The 21,261-nt window shown below is 41.4% G+C and overlaps 1 protein-coding gene across 1 annotated transcript in view; it reads right to left on the minus strand.

Annotated features, from left to right (window-relative positions):
* LOC126159799 (glutamate receptor ionotropic, kainate glr-3-like) overlaps window positions 1-21,261 on the minus strand; it is a 77,896-nt gene that overhangs the window by 36,959 nt on the left and 19,676 nt on the right. The window contains exon 3 of the mRNA XM_049916583.1: window positions 8,364-8,709. Coding sequence (XP_049772540.1) covers window positions 8,364-8,709 — 346 coding nt within the window. The remainder of the gene's footprint in view (window positions 1-8,363; window positions 8,710-21,261) is intronic.

A 21,261-nucleotide genomic window follows, 5' to 3' on the forward strand; every position in this document is an offset into this window, starting at 1 on the left:
TCACAATATATATATAAATGACCTAGTAGATAGTTTCGGAATTTCCATGCGGTTTTTCGCGGATGATGCTGTAGTACACGGAAAAGTTGCAGCATTAGAAAATTGCAGCGAAATGCAGGAAGATGAGCAGCGGATAAGCACATGGTGCAGGGAGTGGCCACTGACCCTTAGCATAGACAAATGTAATATATTGCGAATACATAGAATGTAGGATCCTTTATTGTATGATTAAATGACAGCGGAATAAACTCTGGTAGCAGTTACTTCTGTAAAATATCTGGGAGTATGCGTACGGAATGATATGAAGTGGAATGATCATATAAAATTCATTGCTGGTACGGCCGGTGCCAGGTTGGGATTCATTGGGACAGTCCTTGGAAAATGTAGTCCATCAACAAAGGGGGTGGCTTACAAAACACTCGTTCGACCTATACTTGAGTATTGCTCATCCGTGTGGGATCCGTACCAGGTCGGGTTGACAGAGGAGATAGAGAAGATCCAAGGAAGAGCGGAGCATTTCGTCACAGGGTTATTTGGTGAGAGTGATAGCGTTACGGAGATGTTTAGCAAACGCAAGTGGCAGACTCTGCAAGAGAGGCGCTCTGCATCGCGGTGTAGCTTGCTGTCAGGGTTTAGAGAGGGTGCGTTTCTGTATGAGGTATTGAATATATTGCTTCCCCCTACCTATACCTCCGAGGAGATCACCAATGTAAAATTAGAGAGAGTCGAGCGAGCACGGAGGCGTTCCGGCAGTCGTTCTTCCCGCGAACCATACGCGACTGGAAGAGGAAAGGGGAGGTAATGACAGTGGCACGTAAAGTGCCCTCCGCCACTCACCATTGGGTGGCTTGTGGAGTATAAATGTAGATGTATATGTAGATAACGCTGTATCCTGCATGGCGCAGGGGCTAATAGACCTGCTTAGTAAGCAGGGAATCCTGGGTTAGAAACCCAGCCGGCACAGTAGCTCAGCGTGTTCAGTCAGTGGGTTAGCTGCCCTCTGTAGTAAAAAAAAACTGAGTTAATGAATCAATGATGAACGTGAACAAAGGTCATGGCACGTCTGCCCCGAACGAACAGAACGAACAATAACCAACAAAATGAGATCAACAAAAAAAAACCCCAGTCTGGTACACATTTTCGCTCGTCGCCGCTGATTCTGCATATTGCCCCGCTGTAGCTGACAGCAGTGATCCGTTTCAATTTACTTGAAACAGGAAGCATTTGGAATAGTTAATTTGTTTGCTTATCAATCTATTAAAAACTACTTTAACTTTTACCTGGGAAGTGTGAAAGATACTGCACCAGTAATGTAGACAAAGTAATGTATTATGTTCTCTAGAATCAAGTTCTTTTTTCTATTAAGAACGGGGTTTTCAATAAACGTTTCAGGATAACTGCCTTCATGACCTCTCCGGATTCTAATCTGATGTGTATTTCTTGAGATGTTATCATTTTTCAATGATTTTTAATTTTCGTTTTTATTACAGCGCCATCTATCACGCAAGAGAGAAAATGTTAAATGCATAAGTCTCATTTTCTTTCCCGGAGAATCCTTTTTAAGATTTCAATGTTTACCCCGTGCCCCTCCTCCACCCCCTCCCCCCCCCCCCCTAGGAGCTGGGCTGAGAGTCCAGTTTGGTGTCACTGAATTTCCCCCTTCGGGACGAACAACTTTTATTAAAACTTTTCTTTAGTCAGATTTGTAGTTTTCCAGTTATATTCAAAAGCAATGTTAAATCCTCGTCTTTTATATGTTTATATGCGTCTGTGTGTTTGATACGTATATATGCTTCTACATCTGTAAATTTATTTTAATATTGAATATCCACTGTGGGACTGTTTAACCATTACGTTGATGTACACACGCTTTCAAAGCGTTATTGAATGTGTGACGAGGGTACAAGAGCGCATGACATGAGGATGAAGTGAATTCTCTAATTGGTGATTAATTATTCATATAAATTTACAACAGTGTTCGAAAAAGTCATAGAAATGAATGATGAGTTACATATCTCGCTGTTAACCCATAAACAGGAGTTGCCGCCACCAAAAGAAAACAGAAATATCACGCTTCTTGTCCCAGAGGCGTAACGGTGATGCTGTTGAGTGCCCAGTTTTTGTCTGATGTTTTCTCATGCTGGAGGTGAAATGAATGCAGTCACTTCCTTTCATTTGAATGTTTGTCGTTTGAAGTGTGAATTTATGCCTGACATCAGTCTTCCTCTAATGGAATACATTTACAGTTCTACATACTGCAACAGTTAATTTTCGTCTTATATCCTCAAAAGCATCACAAAACACAGTTCCATCAAATGACATCTGAACTCCACAGTCGGTCATTTCGCCTTGCCAGTGCTACTTTGGAACAGCAAACCCGTGTCTTCAACTTCCGTACTATACACGACTGGCCTTTCACTCCTGCCTGCACACTTCAGTTAGAGAGAACAAATCGACGAGTATAAAACGACATCAGGGTGACTGATCTCAAACTCGACATAATCGCCGAACTTCAGCGGGAAACTGATAAAGCTCTGATGTATAAGCGGCGCCTAGATTTGTAAAGTATACAACCAGCAAAATTATGTTTCTACTCGCTCCGTTTCTATTCTCCAGTTAGAAACTTTTTCATTTGGGCACACGTTCTTGCAAGAGAGATTGATGTACGAAGATCCCTTCGGTTTCTGTTGCAGGATCATCAAGGACTGCTTCACGATTGCCTGCGTGCACGATGCGCGATGAGTCATCATAACAGTTTACTGCCGATGTAAGATAGTGTCCACAACAACAGTATGGTTCAAGAGAGCTCTGTCAACTAGGACCTATACCTACCCTCAGCCATCTGGCTTCATCTTATTGGAACAATTTCAAACGTGAAGTGCACAACTCTATCTTTGACACAGAACACAGAATTCTACGGTATTATCATGCTTTAAATTACCTTACGTTACCTGTTCTTGGATAGTAACCCATTCAGGGCAAAGGAAAATACTTCCAGTTCCCAAAATGGCGTGTGAAAACAGTTTGAATTTTCTCTGATGATGCCAGCTACAAAAAAGACATGAGGAAATGGATATTTGGGAATGTGAGACTAGCTGCAGGGAAAGGAAGAGAAATTGGTTACAATGAAGAAGAAATTGCAAAAATAATTTTATAACCACACGCAGATTTTATAGCTGTCTCAGAAGCTAAGAAGAAGCTGAAGGGTAATAAATGTTTGGGAAAATATATAATACTGTGCAGTGTGGTATGTCAGACAGAAAGAGCAAGTAAAGGTGTAGCAATATACAAAAGCAGAAAATGGGAGGAATACGTCAAAAATGCGACAATATAAACGAAGCAATTGTAACATCAACGACAAAATATGACACGAAAACCTAACTATAACAGCACTTTTATGCACTGGAGGGTGACTGAGGAATCAGTTAACTTTTATGACACCCTACAAAATAACGTGGACCAATAAACTCAAAAATATCAAGTCTTCCTATTTAGTGACCTAAATGAAGGGCAGGAGATTATTCAAATCCTAATGTAGTTGGAATCTATGGAGAACAGCTTTTAATCATAATGTGCAATTAGTTAGAGATTTTTCCACCTTTGATGATCTAATAATAACTAACATCTTTCTAGAAAAAATATATTCACAATTATATTTGGATCGTTTTAGGATGCAGATCCGATGTAGATTGTGTAATATCGAATAGAAGAAGACAGTATATGATACAATAGTATAGAGGAATTTTAATATCTGATCTGATCATTTTCTTATAATATTCCGAGTTGATACTTTTGATAAATGGATGCAGAAGACACCTTCTACTACACATAAGTAGAAACAGGTCTATAAAGTTTATTTACATCAGAATGAATGTAGTAGAGGCCTACATCAAAGACGATTAAGAAAAGAATTAGAATAAGTTGCTACTTAGGACAAAAGTGAATATGAGTGGATGAATATAGAAAAAGCAATAAAAGAATCTGCAAGTCAGGTATCAGGAGACAAAAGTAAATATTTCTGAATGTGTGCATTAAAAGTTCAACTAAAACTAATTGCAGAAGCAGTACAAGGAAAACACATAGAATATACAAAAATCTTTCAAAGTCTACCATGGGAAATGAACAAATCTATAAACAGAAGATGAATTACACAAAAGCAATGGTGAAGACATCCCATCACCGTGACTGGGACTCATACATTAGCAATACATTAGCTATCATACAAAGCTTTGAAGATGTTAAATACAACAGAAACAAATGCAATTCATTTGAATAACACTATGAAAGTAGAGTTGATTAAATTAAAAAAAGAGAAAAGAACAGGAATAGAAGTAAAAGGTCTAGATGATGTAACAAGAAAAGATCTTATTGCAGCTACGGAAAGAAATCGGAAAGTAGGAAATTTAGATGGATATAATGCAGAGTTAATTAAACATTTAGGATTATCAACTACACTTTAAAATGTGACATTTCCTTAACATTTGATGGAAGCAAAAAGAAGTTCAAAATGGTTCAAATGGCTCTGAGCACTATGGGACTTAACTTCTGAGGTCATCAGTCCCCTAGAACTTAGAACTACTTAAACCTAAGGACAGCACACACATCCATGCCCGAAGCAGGATTCAAACCTGCGACCGTAGCGATCGCGCAGTTCCAGACTGTAGCGCCTAGAACCGCTCGGCCACTCCGGCCGGTCAAAAAGGAGTACCACAGAATTAGAAGAGAGGAAAAGCAATATCGATATATAAGGAAGAAGTGAGAAACATATTTGGAACTAACAAGGGATAAGCTTATTTGAAACAGCATGTAAATTTTGTCAAAGAATTCTAAAAATAAGACAGAAAACTATAGCAGATATAGTTTTTATTTGGTGACAGTTTATTGAAAACCAAGCAGAGTTCAACAAAAAGGCACATAATGCTTTAGAGAAAGCTTTTGATGATGTGATTAGGGAAAGCTACGACCGAGCACTCAGGAGCCCTTTTGCAATTTATGTCATCTAGCAAAAGTCTGAATAAAGTTACATCAGTAAGTTTAGATGTAGAAGGCATAGGCGTGAGACAAGGCTGTAGTTTATTCCATACAGTGTTCAATATTTACAGAGAGGATTCATTTCGGAGAGGGATTTTTTTTTACCCTTTCATTGGTACAGACGTACTCTCAGCTTTCCATGCTGACAGCGTCTTCTCTTACGGCTGTACTGCTCGCCAGATGCTTGTGCCTGTGTTAAGAGACTGTGTTCCTGCCTATATGACGTACTTATTATCCGATGTTTCGGAAACTATTAGGTGAAAACAATTATTTTCGCGCATCTTACAGTCTGATATCTTCACTCGATAAAGAACTGATTTTTTTTTTTAGTTATCCGACATACTTACTGCGCTGCATCAGATCAAGTAAAACACTGCACGTAATTTTAAAGACCTTGCACAGGTAAAAACTCATTGCTTAAACTATGCTAATGGTTCATTATACCTCATTGTCATACTTTTTGCAGTGGTCAAATTAAGTAAGACATTGTGCATAGGTTGAAACATTTAGCAGAGGTAAAACGCACTGCGTAAAATTTACCTGTGGTTGATATTAGTTCATACACTTCAGGAAATAAAACGTAGATAAGATATTGGCCTTTTGTTCAAAACTAAGAGCAGAACGGTACTTCATTTCTTTCTGGAGTTACTGGCTTTTATATACGAAGGACGGTCATGCGGGATATGCTCATTCACATGTTTGCACATCGAGAATCATGTGGTAAATAGTCTTATCTCACAAACGATTCAAGATATCGACAGGAAGTCCTTTGAAAATGATAGCACGCAGTGAGGCACATATGTCATGTCGTATGATATACAGGGCGTAAATTTTAAATTGACGAACCAGAACAACTCGAAGAATAAGCTTCACACGAAAAAAGTGTAGAATCTGAAGTTCATTATTTTCGAGGGGGACATCCGCTGGTGCTCAGATTAGCCCACCACCCCAGTCCCTGGGGTTGCCGCGGAAGGCAACTTTAAAATTTAAAATGGGAAGCTCCATTTTTTATTGCTAAATCAGATTCTAAATAGAAAACTACGTACATTTTGTCTTAAACATTTGTTTTAATTCCTGATAGTTGATGCTACATAGAAAACTACGTACATTTTGTCTAAACATTTGTTTTGATTCCTAGTAGTTGGCGCTGTAATTCAAGAATATCCATGTTCTCATTTTTGTGTGGAAAATGGTTACGGATAAATAAAAAATACCTATTTACTTCGTAAATTTTGATTCGCTAAAACTAAACCCTCCCTCTCACCCAATAGGGTGGGGTCTGAGAGAGAGGAATTAGACCTTCATAAATGTTGACCCAATAGTGATTTTTTCCGCAGATTCGGATAGGTTTTGTTTTTTTCGTGGACATAAGGCCACACAACTTTTAATGGAGAGAGAGAGAGAGTTTTAGTTTTAGCGAATCAAAATTTACGAAGCAAATAAGTTCTTTTATTTATCCGTAACCGTTTTCCACACAAAAACATGAATTACAGCGCCAACTACCAAGAATCAAAAGAAATGTTTAGGACAAAATGTACGTAGCTTTTAAGTAGAATCTGATTCTGTAATAAAAAATAGGGGTTCCCATTTGAAATTGTTAAAATTGCCTCCCGCTCCACCCCACAGGGGGCTGCGGTGGCGGGCTAATTTTAGTATCAGCATATGTTCCCCTCGAAAATAATCAACTTTGGATTCTATACATTTTTTCGTGTGAAGCTTATTTCTCCAGTTATTCTGGTTTGTAAACCTAAAATTTACAGCCTTTATGTACTCGGGACTTGTTTTATTTACCGAGAAATGGAAATAACTCGTCCGCTATAGTGACAAGTCAGTGGTTCAGGGCTCATACAGATGGAAAACCCAAGCCACGTGCGTATACACATCTACAACATCTGGAGAACGACGTAGCAGGTCGTGTACATATGTCCACAACAGCGAAACAGCTAGGGTAACCCCTGGGATAAAAACTAAACAGTTCGGAAATGCCAAAAGCAAAGATCCATGCTGATGATATTACACTCATTTTATAAGGAGAAAGCAGCTTTCTCAGAAAACGATTCCCTCTTTTGATGATGATCCTGTCAAAGAACAGCCATCAGATACGCTAGATCATCATGTTCTGTTTGGTGGCCGTTGACGGGTTCACAGGTAGATGCCGTGTTTTTTGACTTCCGCAAGGCGTTCGATACAGTTCACCACAGTAGTTTATAGAACAAAGTAAGAGCATATGGACTATCAGGCATATTGTTTGATTGGATTGAAGAGTTCCTAGATAACTGAACACAGGATGTCATTCTCAATGGAGAGAAGTCTTCCGAAGTGAGAGTGATTTCAGGTGTGCCGCAGGGGAGTGTCCTAGGACCGTTGCTATTCACAACATACATAAATGACCTTGTGGATGACGTCGGAAGTTCACTGAGGCTTTTTGCAAATGATGCTGTGGTGTATCGAGAGGTTGTAACAATGGAAAATTGTACTGAAATGCAGGAGGATCTGCAGCGACTTAACGCATGGTGCAGGGAATGGCAATTGAATCTTAATGTAGACAAGTGTAATGAGCTGAGAATACATAGAAAGATAGATCCCTTATCGTTTAGCTACAAAATAGCAGGTCAGCAACTGGAAGCAGTTAATTCCATAAATTATCTGGGAGTAGGCATTAGGAGTGATTTAAAATGGAATGAGCATATAAAGGTGATCGTCGGTAAAGCAGATACCAGACTGAGATTCATTGGAAGAATCCTAAGGAAATGCAATCCGAAAACAAAGGAAGTAGGTTACAGTACGCTTGTTCGCCCACTACTTGAATACTGCTCAGCAGTGTGGGATCCGTACCAGATAGGGTTGTAGAAGAGATAGAGAAGATCCAAAGGAAAGCAGCGCGCTTCGATACAGGATCATTTAGTAATCGCGAAAGCGTTACGGAGATGATAGATAAACTTCAGTGAAAGACTCTGCAGGAGAGACGCTCAGTAGCTCGGGACGGGCTTTTGTTAAAGTTTCGAGAACATACCTTCACCGAAGAGTCAAGCAGTATATTCCTCCCTCTTACGTATATCTCGCGAAGAGACCATGAGGATAAAATCAGAGAGATTAGAGCCCACACAGAAGCATACCGACAATCCTTCTTTCCACGAACAATACGAGACTGGAATAGAAGGGGGAACCGATAGAGGTACTCGAAGTACCCTCCGCCACAATACACCGTCAGGTGGCTTGCGGAATATGGATGTAGATGTAGATGCAGATATTTGAACTTCAACGTCAAGATATTAGTGGCTGGCGGTTAATGAGTTAAGTAAAAGCGAAACAGAGGGATGTGCAGATGTTACCTAGAACCCAGGTGGTAGCCATCTTGGTAGCGAAGAGGGCGAGGGTGGCGAGCAGGACTGAGGCTGCGACGGCAGCCCACATGCCGGCTGAGAAGGGCAGCAGCGGCACCTGCCAGCCGGACTGCACCAGCGGCCGCGGCGCCAGGCACGTGATGCCGGTGCGCACGTAGGGCCGCGTGTAGTCCAGGAACAGGTACTCGTGGAACCACTGGTAGACCGCCGCGTAAGCCACGTCCGCCTCGCCGTTCACCACCGCGCCCAGGATGCCGTTCCCGGAACCGTTGTTGTCCCAGATGGCGCCCCATTTCTCCTCGGCGTATTCCGTCACTTGCCAACTGGCATTCACCTGCAGAAAAACCACATCAAGTGTACTCGCAGCTCCGCCGTTCTGGCCTCGCGCGATCCAAAAGCGACCGACCGACCACTGCATCACTCTCAGCGTATGTAGTCATTTGGAAGCGAAATGGAGGGGCATGGAGTCAGCAGTCACCACACGGATCTCTCGCCCGCTGTCGGTTTCACAGGTATTGGATCCGTAACATTCAAGTAGCTCCACAGTTGGAACCATGACGTTGAGTGCAGACCGTTCCAGCCCTGCCGTCAACGAAATGATGTCCGCCCCCGGTAGCTGAGTGGTCAGCGCGACAGACTGAGTCGGACATTTTCTCCGCTCAGGGACTGGGTGTTGTGTTGTCCTAATCTTCATTCCATTATTCCCATCGACGCGTAAGTCCCGAAGTGGCGGCACATCGAAAGACTTGCACCAGGCGAGCGGTCTACCCGACGGGAGGCCCTCCTCACACGACATTATTATTATTAACGAAAAGATTCCAAGCTGTTCAGGGAGATCTCAGCCATAAAGGCGGACGAGAGAACTTATACAGGGAGATTCAAAAATGGTTCAAATGGCTCTGAGCACTATGGGACTTAACATCTGTGGTCATCAGTCCCCTAGAACTACTTAAACGTAACTAACCTAAGAACATCACACACATCCATGCCTGAGGCAAGATTCGAACCAACGACCTTAGGAGTAACGCGGTTCGGGGCTGAAGCGCCTAGAACCGCTCCGCCACAGCGGCCGGCGTACTGCCATTAGGCTGTAGTTAATTTACAGCGTTACATTTACACTTACAGAATCATGATTTCGGCTATCAAGTGTTTTAAGTGTTATGTATTGCCTAACATGGCACACTGTCGTATTAAATACACGTATAAAACACTTGATAATGGCACTTTGAAGCCGAAATCATTATTTTGTAAGTATAAATGTATCACTGTAAATAAACAACAGTCTAATGGCGGTACGGAATTTAAGGAAATATACAGGGTGCGTCAAAAAATGTATACACACCTTGAACTGTCATAGACAATTTATATCCTGTTCTACAAGGTTAAATATCTGTGAGAAAGTAATGTTACGTTTCTTCAACAGGTGGCAGCAGTGGCAAGGAAGTAACTGCAACATGGCGGACGCGCGTTTGAGCTTTGAAGCGCGGAAGCAGATAATTGAGTAGTACGGGAAGTTTGAGAATGTAGCTGCGGTTCGAAGACAGTGGAAAGTGAGTATAGTACAGAACCACCTTCAAGGTTAACGATTACACGTCTACGAGACAAATTGTAAATTCATGGAACAGTGTGTGATGTGCATAGAGATCGATCAGGGCGACCTCGTACACCTACAAGTGACGATTCCACAACTACGGTCTTGGAACTGTTTCAGCGTTCACCTCAAAAATCTTCAAGGCAAGCGGCACGTGAAAGTAATGTAAGTGCTAGCAGTGTGCTACGCATTCTGAAGAAAGCAAGTTTCGTGTGTACACTCCAAGGCTGGTGCAACAGCTAAGTGACGACGATCCAGATCGAACGTTAGAATTTTGTGAATGGTTTCAGGAGATGGTGAGACGTGAACCGGGATTTATGGGTAGCATAATTTGGTCGGATGAAGCCCAATTCAAACTCAATGGAACTGTCATTAGGCACAAGTGTGTGTACTGGGCTGAAAATAATCCTCACATTACAGCTGAAAAGGCTGTGAATTTGCCTTGTGTAAATGTGTGGTGTGGTTTGTCTGCAAGGGGACTCATTGGGCCTTTCCGCTTTGAAGGTAGGCCTACTGTTACTGGATAAACGTACCTAACAATGCTTGCTGACTCCATATTCCCTGTCTTTCGTGCATTAGGCGGTAATGATGAGTTTTATTTCCAACAAGATGGCGCCCCACCGCACTATCACAGGGACGTACGAGCATACCTGGATCACAATGTGCCAGGCCAGTGGGTAGGACAAAGGGGATCAATCGAGTTTCCTGCACGCTCTCCAGACCTCACGCCGCTGGGTTTCTTCTTATGGGGCACAGTAAAAGATGAGGTGTACAAACGTAAACACGTAACCTGGACATACTTTGGAATGAGATGCAGGTGGTGTGCGCACAAATCTCATTGGACACTTTGGTACGATGTACGGAATCAGTGGTGACTCGTACTCAGAAATATATTGATGCTGAAGGCCACCAGTCTGAACATTAATCACATTTGCAAAGTACATTTATTTTTCCAATTGGACTTTTAAGCTTTCCATTTCCAGACATTTAACATTATAGAGTGGGAAATAAATTTTCTATGACGCTTCAAAGTGTGTATACATTTTTGACGCACCCTGTATTATGACTGTTGCCCCGTATTATGAAAAAATTATTAACTTTTAGATATGGTAGTATGGATCAAAACAGGACAAAAACGTTCAGTAAACCTGGGTTCTAAACTGAATGGTTTAAGATCTATGAGCTCCTGTCCATCTTCGCTACCGTGAAACAAATCTGCTGCTGCGGTGTCTTGCCCTCACAAGTTGCTAATATGGTTCCTACGGGATGCAGCGTTCTCGGAATGCTATACAGCACTTCAAAAAATGGCTCTGAGCACTATGGGACCTATCTTCTGAGGTCATCAGTCCCCTAGAACTTAGAACTACCTAAACCTAAATAACATAAGGACATCACACACACCCATGCGCGAGGCATGATTCGAACCTGCGATCGTAGCAGTCGCGCGGTTCCTGACTGTAGCGCCTAGAACCACTCGGCCACTTCGGCAGGGCCGGCCGCGGTGGTCTAGCGGTTCTGGCGCTGCAGTCCGGAACCGCGGGACTGCTACGGTCGCAGGTTCGAATTCTGCCTCGAGCATGGGTGTGTGTGATGTCCTTAGGTTAGTTAGGTTTAAGTAGTTCTAAGTTCTAGGGGACTTATGACCTAAGATGTTGAGGCCCATAGTGCTCAGAGCCATTTGAACAATTTTTTTGAACCACTTCGGCCGGCTACAACAATTCATTGAAATAAGATTATTAGTTTTATTTCCAGAAAGGAAATTGACAATACTTGACTATAGCAAAGGTCGCTAGCGAGAGGTGACATGAAAACATTGCAGTCCGATAGCGAAGCACTAAACACGTTGCAACGCGATTCGATCTGCGCGGCCGAGGCTAGACGAAACTGCGTATATGCTCACTTGCTGCAGGGGGCGCACCTGGTGCAGCGTGGTCCGATTCCAAACACCATTGGCCGCCCTTTCTTCACCGCTTGTCTGCTCTGGCGTGCCGCCTCTTCGATCCCACTTATGTGGTTACGCCGGAACTTTCCTCTCCCCTACCACCCACCCCACCACCCCGACGTCCAGCGACGGACCGTCGTCGTGTATGGAGTGCGACAACGGCGGGGGATGATAGAGGGTGGATGCTCTGATGGGCTGGAAGCTGTAGCTGCAGGGGACGACCAGCTTCCAGCCGTACCCCGCCATCCGGCCTGCGCTCTGGCGGAAACGTATCCCGGGAAACGACCAGAAAGGTACGCGTCCACCCCATGCAGCCATAAACAAGATGAAGAAGGCAGCGACAGCTGCGGTGAGGGCGGGTCAGTCTCCATAGGTAGGACGAGAGGAGACGAAGGCTCCGTCTCCATCGGGTCGTCCCGCGGTGTCGTGCTGACATCCTCCGGCGGCTGATGCGGCCGCACTGTCCTCTAGACCCGTGAATCTGGGTGTAGAAAGACTGAAAGATCATCGTGTACGTGACAGGGGCACTCGTATACAACTGAAATTTCACACATTTCCCACAAATAAGTAAATGAACATAAAGTTCGTTTGACTGACGTATCACTGACGAAACTGCATACTTGCTAGTTGCTGACTTGCAATGTACTGCATTAATGACATGGGGCTTGTGACGAGAGTATTGTGAGTGGGCTGAATACTTATGTTTGTTTCGTTGCAAACATACGGATTGCACATGTCCTTTCCTACCACAAGCGTAACATCGAGCTCGTCAGCAGGGGCAGTCTTGGCGTTTGTGCCGTGTATAACAGCGACGGCAAGACTTAATTTTGTTCTTACAATGACATTAATACGCTTAGCTGCACACAGGCGTTGATATAAGTGAACGAGGACATTTTTTTTAGCCGAGTGTGTGCTGATATGAAACTTCCTGGCAGATTAAAACTGTGTGCCCGACCGAGACTCGAACTCGGGACCTTTGCCTTTCGCGGGCAAGTGCTCTACCATCTTTTTTTTTTTTTTTTTTTTGACGCTACCCCCTTTTTGGACCACTTTTTTCCCGTAAAAAGCCCCTTAGGAAAATGGAACTAAAAAAAATAAATAAATAAATAAATTAAAAACCCAAGTGCCACCGCCACTTGTCATCCTATAACAAAAAAAAATCTGATCCACTTCAGGCGTTGGCTCCTGAGTAAGCCCACCCCAGAGAGCTGCCTATAGACCAAGGTTAGGGCTATCCGTTGCCACTCTTTTTGTATGATTACATTTAGGGAGCGTGTACAAATGAGAATTCTAGTAACTAAGTGTTACGAGTAAGTGTTACAACAACAAAGGTGGCATAAAAGAGTAATCAAAAAAATAAAAATATAAACCACTGATGTAATTCTAACCAAAAGGTTCTTCAATAATGTAACTGGTTCCACTTGGAGCCTCGCCATCGTTATCTGAAATCTCCAATAGCGCCTTTGAATGGCATCTGCAACGGAGGCATTCTGCTTCGCCAGTGCCTCAAGGAAAACAGTATCCTTGCAGCAGCTTGTCTCTTCCTTCGGTCATGGCTGACAAGGCAGAACGTTGAGCCGTTAGTGTGATGCGGCACATCACATTAACCACAGCCTGGCACTCCCCAGCTGAGTGGGGGGTTAACGAAAACGCTGCGTAAATAATTTGCGAAATCAACTGAGCCACCGAGGACACAGAGAATAGTGCAACTGCGGGGACTTACCTCTCGCACGCGCCCGTGAGACCAACATTCGCAACTTATTGTCCCGCACTATATTCATAGTGCCTCGGCCCATGATACTGATTACTAGCGGCTCTACTGCCGATTCCCGTAAGAGTTCGGGCACTGTTTGTGCATCCGCACAGAAGAGGATGGTCAAATGGCCGGTGAGCCGTAACTTGAAACTTCCCCTTTCAACAATTATTCATGACTGTGCTTAAACTGACACACAATATTTTTTAGCGCAACGCAATCTGACTTTCAGATATCCCTACAAAGGAATGGCCCTGACTAACATTAACCTGTACCTTTCACAAATCACTTACCTCACCAAAAATCTTCGTTACTCGAACTACTGCAATACAGCGAGCGCCACTACTGCCAGCTAAATAAAAAATTCAAACTACTGAAGGCACTAACTACTGATAGGCATAGTTAGCAAATGAAAGATTTTAATAGAGAACAAACAATGTATTTACTTTAACATCATAATATATATAGTAGTTCATGACATCCAGTTTTACAAATTTCAAAACTCCGCCATCTCTCTCCCCACATCCACCACTTCTGGCGGCTCACCTCCGACTGCCCAAGGCTACGCGCTGTTCACATCCAGCTGCCGCTGCCCAACACTACAATGGCAGACAACAATGCAAACTAGCCAAAGACTGCACACAGCACAGCCAGTGATTTTCATACAGAGGTCTACGTAACGTTGCCAATAAGAAAGTATAAACTGCCTACTTACATAGCCCCCATGCTCCCCACAAAAAATTTTGCAAATTGTTTTGGGCAGTGGCCAATAATGATTTGATAAAATTTATCATAATTACAATAACAAAGATATCAAATGCACACACTTATTTATACAATGTTGGTCAAAAGCTAAAATTTTCTCACAGTCCATAAAGACAGTCCAGATTGTTCATCACAGTAAAATTTCAGTGTTTTTTTTTTCAAAGTCTGAGCAGTAAAAGACAATGCACACGGAAGTAGTGGATTTCCATGCAGTCTTGAAGAAGTAGTGTTGTCCTTCCAACAGAAAGACAGTGCTGACTCTTGACATGCTGACAGGTAATGGGCCACAACAGAGCAGACCCACAGCAGAGTCATTCGACGTTTTGAAGAAGATTGGTAGGTAGGTCATCACAGAGCAGACCCACTGTAGTCCTGGTAGAGAGTATGGTATTGGTGGGCCACCAGAGGTGCAGACCCACTGCAGTCCTTGTAGAAATAATGGTAATGGTGGGGCATCAGAGGTGTAGACCCACTGTAGTCCATGTAGAAATAATGGTATTGGTGGGTGATCAAAGATGCAGACCCACTTTAGTCCTTGTAGAGATGGCCAGCAGCCTTCTGTTTGACTGTGCAGGTGCACAATCACCATTGAAGAGTCTTGCGGAGAATATAGCAAGTCCATGAACCACCACTTGTGCACTCACAAAGTTTTTGCAATTGTCCTTAGAACCAGCAATGCTGTTATACAGTCCCTTGCTGAATTATCAACACACGTGCAAACTCTAACAGTCCCTACTTCTCACATATTGTCCATATACTATGACCAACAGAAAAGTGTGCAGTGAAATGTAACTAACAAGTTAATAATATGATGAACTGGTATCAATTACAATTTTATAACATAAGAATACAATTACAAAGGTACAAAATACATCATTAAAGAACATAACAATACAGATAACATTTGTAGTACAGGCTTTACAACAGAATAGAAATAAACATATACATCAGTGTTACAGGAATTATGACATAAGTAAATACATAAAAGATCAGAATAATTATTGAAACATCCACTTCACACATTAGCATTAAAACAAAACAGAATAAATAATGTCTAAACATCTTTACAAAGAAAATAACATAGTATTAGAAAAATTCTACAACATAGCTCTCATCAGCTAAACACATAAAGACAGGAAAAACACAAATACACACGGGTACACAAACATATAGTGGGATAACACAAAAGGAAAGGACAGGGTTCGTTTTCAGTGTAACATTTGGTACTGCAGTCCAACCCAAAACTACATTCCATAGATCTTTCATCTTATTTCGATATTTGCTCCAGCCAAAAAAATCCTATCCAAGCATGCTTTCTGTATTTTTCACGTATAACCTCTCAGTGCATTTCTTCAAATTCATCACAACTCATTCTCTTATATGCTACCCCCTCTTAAGCTAACCTAAATCTACTGAGCTCAGATGCTAAACTAAGGGATGAGGCAATGCAGCAGCACAAAACAATTAACACAAACATCAATGACAAAAAATTTAAATAGGCAAATCAATTGCAGGACTACAACTAATATAAGGCACTGTGCAGCAAACAAGAAAAATAAATCAGTAGTAAAACTAGCTTAACAGAGTAATACAAAGTGAAATTTAGTAGCACTATGCCTGGCAAACAGCCGCAGAAAATGCTATAACTTATACTAAACATGACATAGCTCAAGCAAAAAAAATATTACAGTAAAAACAACAATGCAGATAAGGGAAATGTATATTCACATCTTAATGTCTATGTAATTAAAGTGGTGCACCACAACTTATTCTACAAAAGAAATAACCAAGTACTTGAAAAGAAAATTCTGTATGCAATTCCTGTGAAATGTTTTTATGATCCTTCGTTTTTGTTTTGAAGTACATGAAAGTTATTCTTTACTGGGTCTGTAGGCATAAAATATTTATATTAGTACACCTATTAAATTTTATTTTAACCAATGCTGCAGGGCAGCTAGAAACTAGATATTAAACAAAATGAGTAAATAAATACATAAAGCAAGCCCTATGGCATTTCTCTAAACTAGAAAGACAGTAGTCATAATCAGGTGTATAGACGTAAAAATATTTCTCGTCATTTCATTAGGCATTGCAGTAAATATCATAAATTAAGAGCTCCACAGTGTTATCATGTTTTCAAGTTTGAGGGTGTCGTATTTACGATGCTTTCTAAAAAGGAATGTCAACAGCGAGGATAATGGCCTCCTTTTTTTTCCCTGTGCCTCTGGAAAGGCACACCCTAATGGCTTTTTCTCCAGGCATCTGACACAGCTGGGTGCCCATGACGCATTACGTGCAGGTGATCACTTAACTTTCTTACGGAAATATTTATGACAGCAGTTTCCACTACAGTGACAGTCTCATATAAAAATATTTCACAGGTCAAGAATTTGTGTTACAAATCTGTAGAAACAAAATCCTATAAATTTAACAGTGTCCAAAAAAATTTCGCCGGCATTGTGATACATTCACGCATTTACACACATTTCATAACTCTTAAAGCATGATTCTTGGTTTCCAACAACCTTTTTCACAAGTCAGAGTCCCTAAACACTACTCATTATTCCTTACCTTATTCGTCGACACTTCTTCAATATTTCATCATAACAGATATGTAGCTTAATCAAATAACTCATATAGCATCAGCTTATTGATCATAAACATACCGAAACAGCATAATACACATAGTCATCGTAATAATAACTTCATAACACCTCAGTCAAGTCTCAAAATCGTCGTAGGTTCCTCCAATAATTTCAAAACCTAAAAAAAATTCTCTGCTCATGTCAAAAGTGTCATCTGCCTCAAACGTACTTTAAAAATCATGAGCCCATACCAAATATATCATTCAAAGCCCTCATGGTATCACAATGGTTCTGAAGACTGTATCTGTTCTTTGGCACATGAAAACAATACAGTCTGAGAGCAAAGCACTAAACACGTTGCAGACGCGGGCCGACCTAAGCAGCCGAGGCTAACCGGAGCTGCGTATATGTCCACATGCAGGGGGCGCACTACGGGCCGCCCTTTCTTCACCACCTTGTGTACTCTTGTGTTCCGGCGTTTGTAGTTACCGCGGAACAGCTGCAATTTTTTTTTTGCTGTTACGAACGAACTAAGGAATGCAGTAAGCAAACGGGCACACTCTGTAGTAAAAGTCTGTTAGCATTGTTACTATAAACCTTGTTCATAGTTCTAGGTAAGTGCCACGCATATATTACTTCTCATGGAACACTTTGTTGGAATTACGGAGCAGGAGTCTGCTAGTCCTTGGAACCGACTGAACAACTGTGCGAACTGAACAGTGCGTTCCGCATATTTTTAAGCATACAGAGCAAGGGTTTGACACCTGCTTCCTTTTGAAAGACAGGAACAAATGATCATATCTGCCATTTATGCTATGTAATAATAAGCTTGTATTACCTGGTTAAGTACAAAGATGAAATTGCAACTGTGTTTCACAAAATTATCAAAACACAAACTACTTCCTCATTTGCTTACAAAATTCTATCGGTCGGTCATAATACCAAAGACCTTGCACTACAAGAAATGTGTTTCAGAGTATCAAAGATGAAAAAATATTTATCTCTCTTCATGAATGCCTTTTAGAACTCATGTTTACTGCTCATTTTTGTCTGGTCTTAGTTCATACTACCATCTCTAAAAGTTCTGAATATTGAACACTCTGTACATGTAACACTCAACGAAGGAAATAACTCTGTCCAGAACGAGCTCTTCTCATCTTGAGTTAAAAAGGCTTTGGCCATCGGCCGAAAGATTCCGTCCGTATATTAGATAACGGTGGTTGGATCTCAGTTGTTCCTAAATTATACCATTCCCTGCACGTCCTAGTCGCGCTATGCCTCACATTCTGTGTCCATACGCCTTTCACATCATGAATGTCTTACTAGCTATTTTCGCATCCCTTTTCAAATTCGTGGAACACCAAAAGAAACCCTACGAACCTGACAACTCGTTCAAAATACGATATTGCCATACATCTTACCTAACTGGTATTTCAGCTATCCCGCTTCAAACACCTGCACACACCATACATACTGGAACAAGTTAACTGCAGTGAAATTATGTTCCCCATCTGAACACCTATGTCTGTTACCAACAGCTGTCCTTCCTTTCTCCTTCCATCCTTAAATCAACTATATGTATTCTCCACCCCCAATTCTCATTACAAACCTCCATTTTTCACTTCACACAAGTTCTTTCAATTCTCCTTTGAAATTCACACCAACTTCCTACATATCTACTCTTTCATCTGTTTGCCTTTATCAGGAGCAGTTTACTGTTCACCTGCATTGCACGGCCACCAAATCTTGATCATGTCAGTTTTCATCCACTTACTTTGTATATTCTAACCCCTTATTTTAACCACATCTCTACATTGTAAAAATTATGGTTACTTCAAAAATTATATAGTCTTAAGAGTGCCATATGGTCAGATCTGAAAAGCAGCCCCATACTAAGGAAATGAAAAGATCATTAAAAACGCCAATGTACAGTGCTTTACTGGATATGATCTCCTTATTTTCTATATAATTTACGTTCGTCTGCAAAACGGGCATAGTCCTCAAAGAAACTGTGAGCCGTATATGGTGTTTCGGAGAATTCAGGACCAATCATCTATTTCTGGGCAATAAACTCACCACCAACTACAACACGGTGAACATAATATATACTTCACCTTAGAGAAAAACGACGATCTAGCGTTAGAAACAGCATCAGAAGTCAGAAGCAAATGCCAGGTATTCAACAGCCTATCTGACGTGAACACTGAAATGATATTGCAACATAGTCAGAAAATAATTAAAGGGAGAAAAGGGTACTTCAGTATTCGTGACCCTGCTGCAGACAGTGTGTCAGCATGCCAACCGGCCAGTTATTGTGGGGGCTTAGTACAGGGTTCCAGAACGAAGCTTGGCTGGTAATGGCAAGCCAAGTACCAAACCTAACTGCATAATTGTTTTATTGTGTTAGGACTCGTTTGGAATAGGCTGTTAATGATGGCTATGCCATTAAATGTCATAAACAATTTTCGAGTTTTCTTATTTTGACCACTGTGACTAACATTGAGCCATGGTTAAGATTGCTAATTTCATTGTACCCACGGCGTGTAATGAAATCCTGTAACTGCGTGTGAACTCTGAAGAAGTACAAGAATTTCTTGGTTACGTTTTCTGACAAATAACGCAGAATGTGTGAAATGTAAAATACATTTACTGAATTCTTCGTCGGTACCTGGTAGAATATTCCAATAGCATAAGAGAAAAATACCTTGAACAAAGAAACTGGTAAACGGCCTTCTCACACTGCAAACACGATTTTCCGCCCCACCGGCGGAATTAAGCAACGTCAGGTTCTGTTAATAGTTGGATGATTGACCGTCTGAGGAAAATCGGGTGCCCTTGGCTGAATGAGACTAAAGTCGCCGAAGTGGCATCGAAACGAAACACTTCCACCGCTTCAGTGTGCCATACAACAATATTAATACATAAAAAAAGAAAGTTCGTTAGTGTTTTGCAAAAAAATGTGATGAAATAATGTACTGAGCTAACTGAAACTGCTACTGAAGATTAAATAAAGCGACATTAAAAAACAGTGATAAGTGATTAAACAGTGACGAAAATAGGTCAACAAACATAGTTGTAAGAAACAGCAGTATTATTGTGGGGTTTTCAGTTGGTCTCTGTTCATTCCAGTTAATGTCTGAGTAATTACTAAACAAGTACTGTACGTTACATACCCATAAAAAGGCAGTTATTTTATATGACGAAGAATCAAATGAGATATTTATTTACAATAATTGTTACTAGATGGCACTTACATAGTCTGAAGTCTCATGACACTCCACCAGATATCTCTAGTTTGTCTTCCCTCCACTTCAGTGTCAGCTGTTGCATGCTGTGGATAATTTTGTGCATTACGTGAAGAATCGTGCGAAAAAATAATTCCGTAAGTATCCAGACAATTTTTATATTAATCTGTCGTGCTACGCCGGCAGCGGTGGTCTAGCGGTTCTGGCGCTGCAGTCCGGAACCGCGGGACTGCTACGGTCGCAGGTTCGAATCCTGCCTCGGGCATGGGTGTGTGTGATGTCCTTAGGTTAGTTAGGTTTAAGTAGTTCTAAGTTCTAGGGGACTTATGACCTAAGATGTTGAGTCCCATAGTGCTCAGAGCCATTTGAACCATTTTTTCTGTTGTGCTACAATAGCAACAAATAAGTGTTTGGTATTGCAGGTCATGGGAAACAGAAAAAAATTTCTCCAAGGAAGGAAGGGATGCCTCTGTAACTCAAAGCTGATGGACTCTCGACAAGGAAATTTGCTAGGAAATTATCAGTTGACCACTGAACTGTACGACATATATCGATGAAACAGGATGAAATTTGAAAGTTCAGTTCGAGTCACAAATGTGGTCGGAAGAAAATCTGCAGTACCAGATTGTGCAGGGCAACGAAAATGATAGCAACGCAAGACAGAAAACTGAGTTGAGGCAGACTGCTTTTAAAACTGAGCAGGGTTTTGGTATCTCAACTTCCCATCAAACAGCGCTAAGAAGCATTTATGATCTTATCGTTACGTAGAGAAACATTTCAAAGAAGGCTCAAGTACAAAGAAACACGATCAAGAAAAGAAAAATGTTTCTTGATATGTATCAACTCCTGACATACAGGGACTGGAAGAAAGTGACCTTTCTTCTAATGATAAGTAATTTAACGTGGGTGGCATTAATAGTTGTTTGAAGTTGTAGATGCAACTAAGAGAGGAACTGAAGAAAGATTGTGTTGTGGAAACTGGGAAGCTCCGTGTATGTGGGGAGA

The sequence above is a fragment of the Schistocerca cancellata genome, chromosome 2 (assembly GCF_023864275.1).
Source record: "Schistocerca cancellata isolate TAMUIC-IGC-003103 chromosome 2, iqSchCanc2.1, whole genome shotgun sequence".
Classification (NCBI taxonomy): domain Eukaryota; kingdom Metazoa; phylum Arthropoda; class Insecta; order Orthoptera; family Acrididae; genus Schistocerca; species Schistocerca cancellata.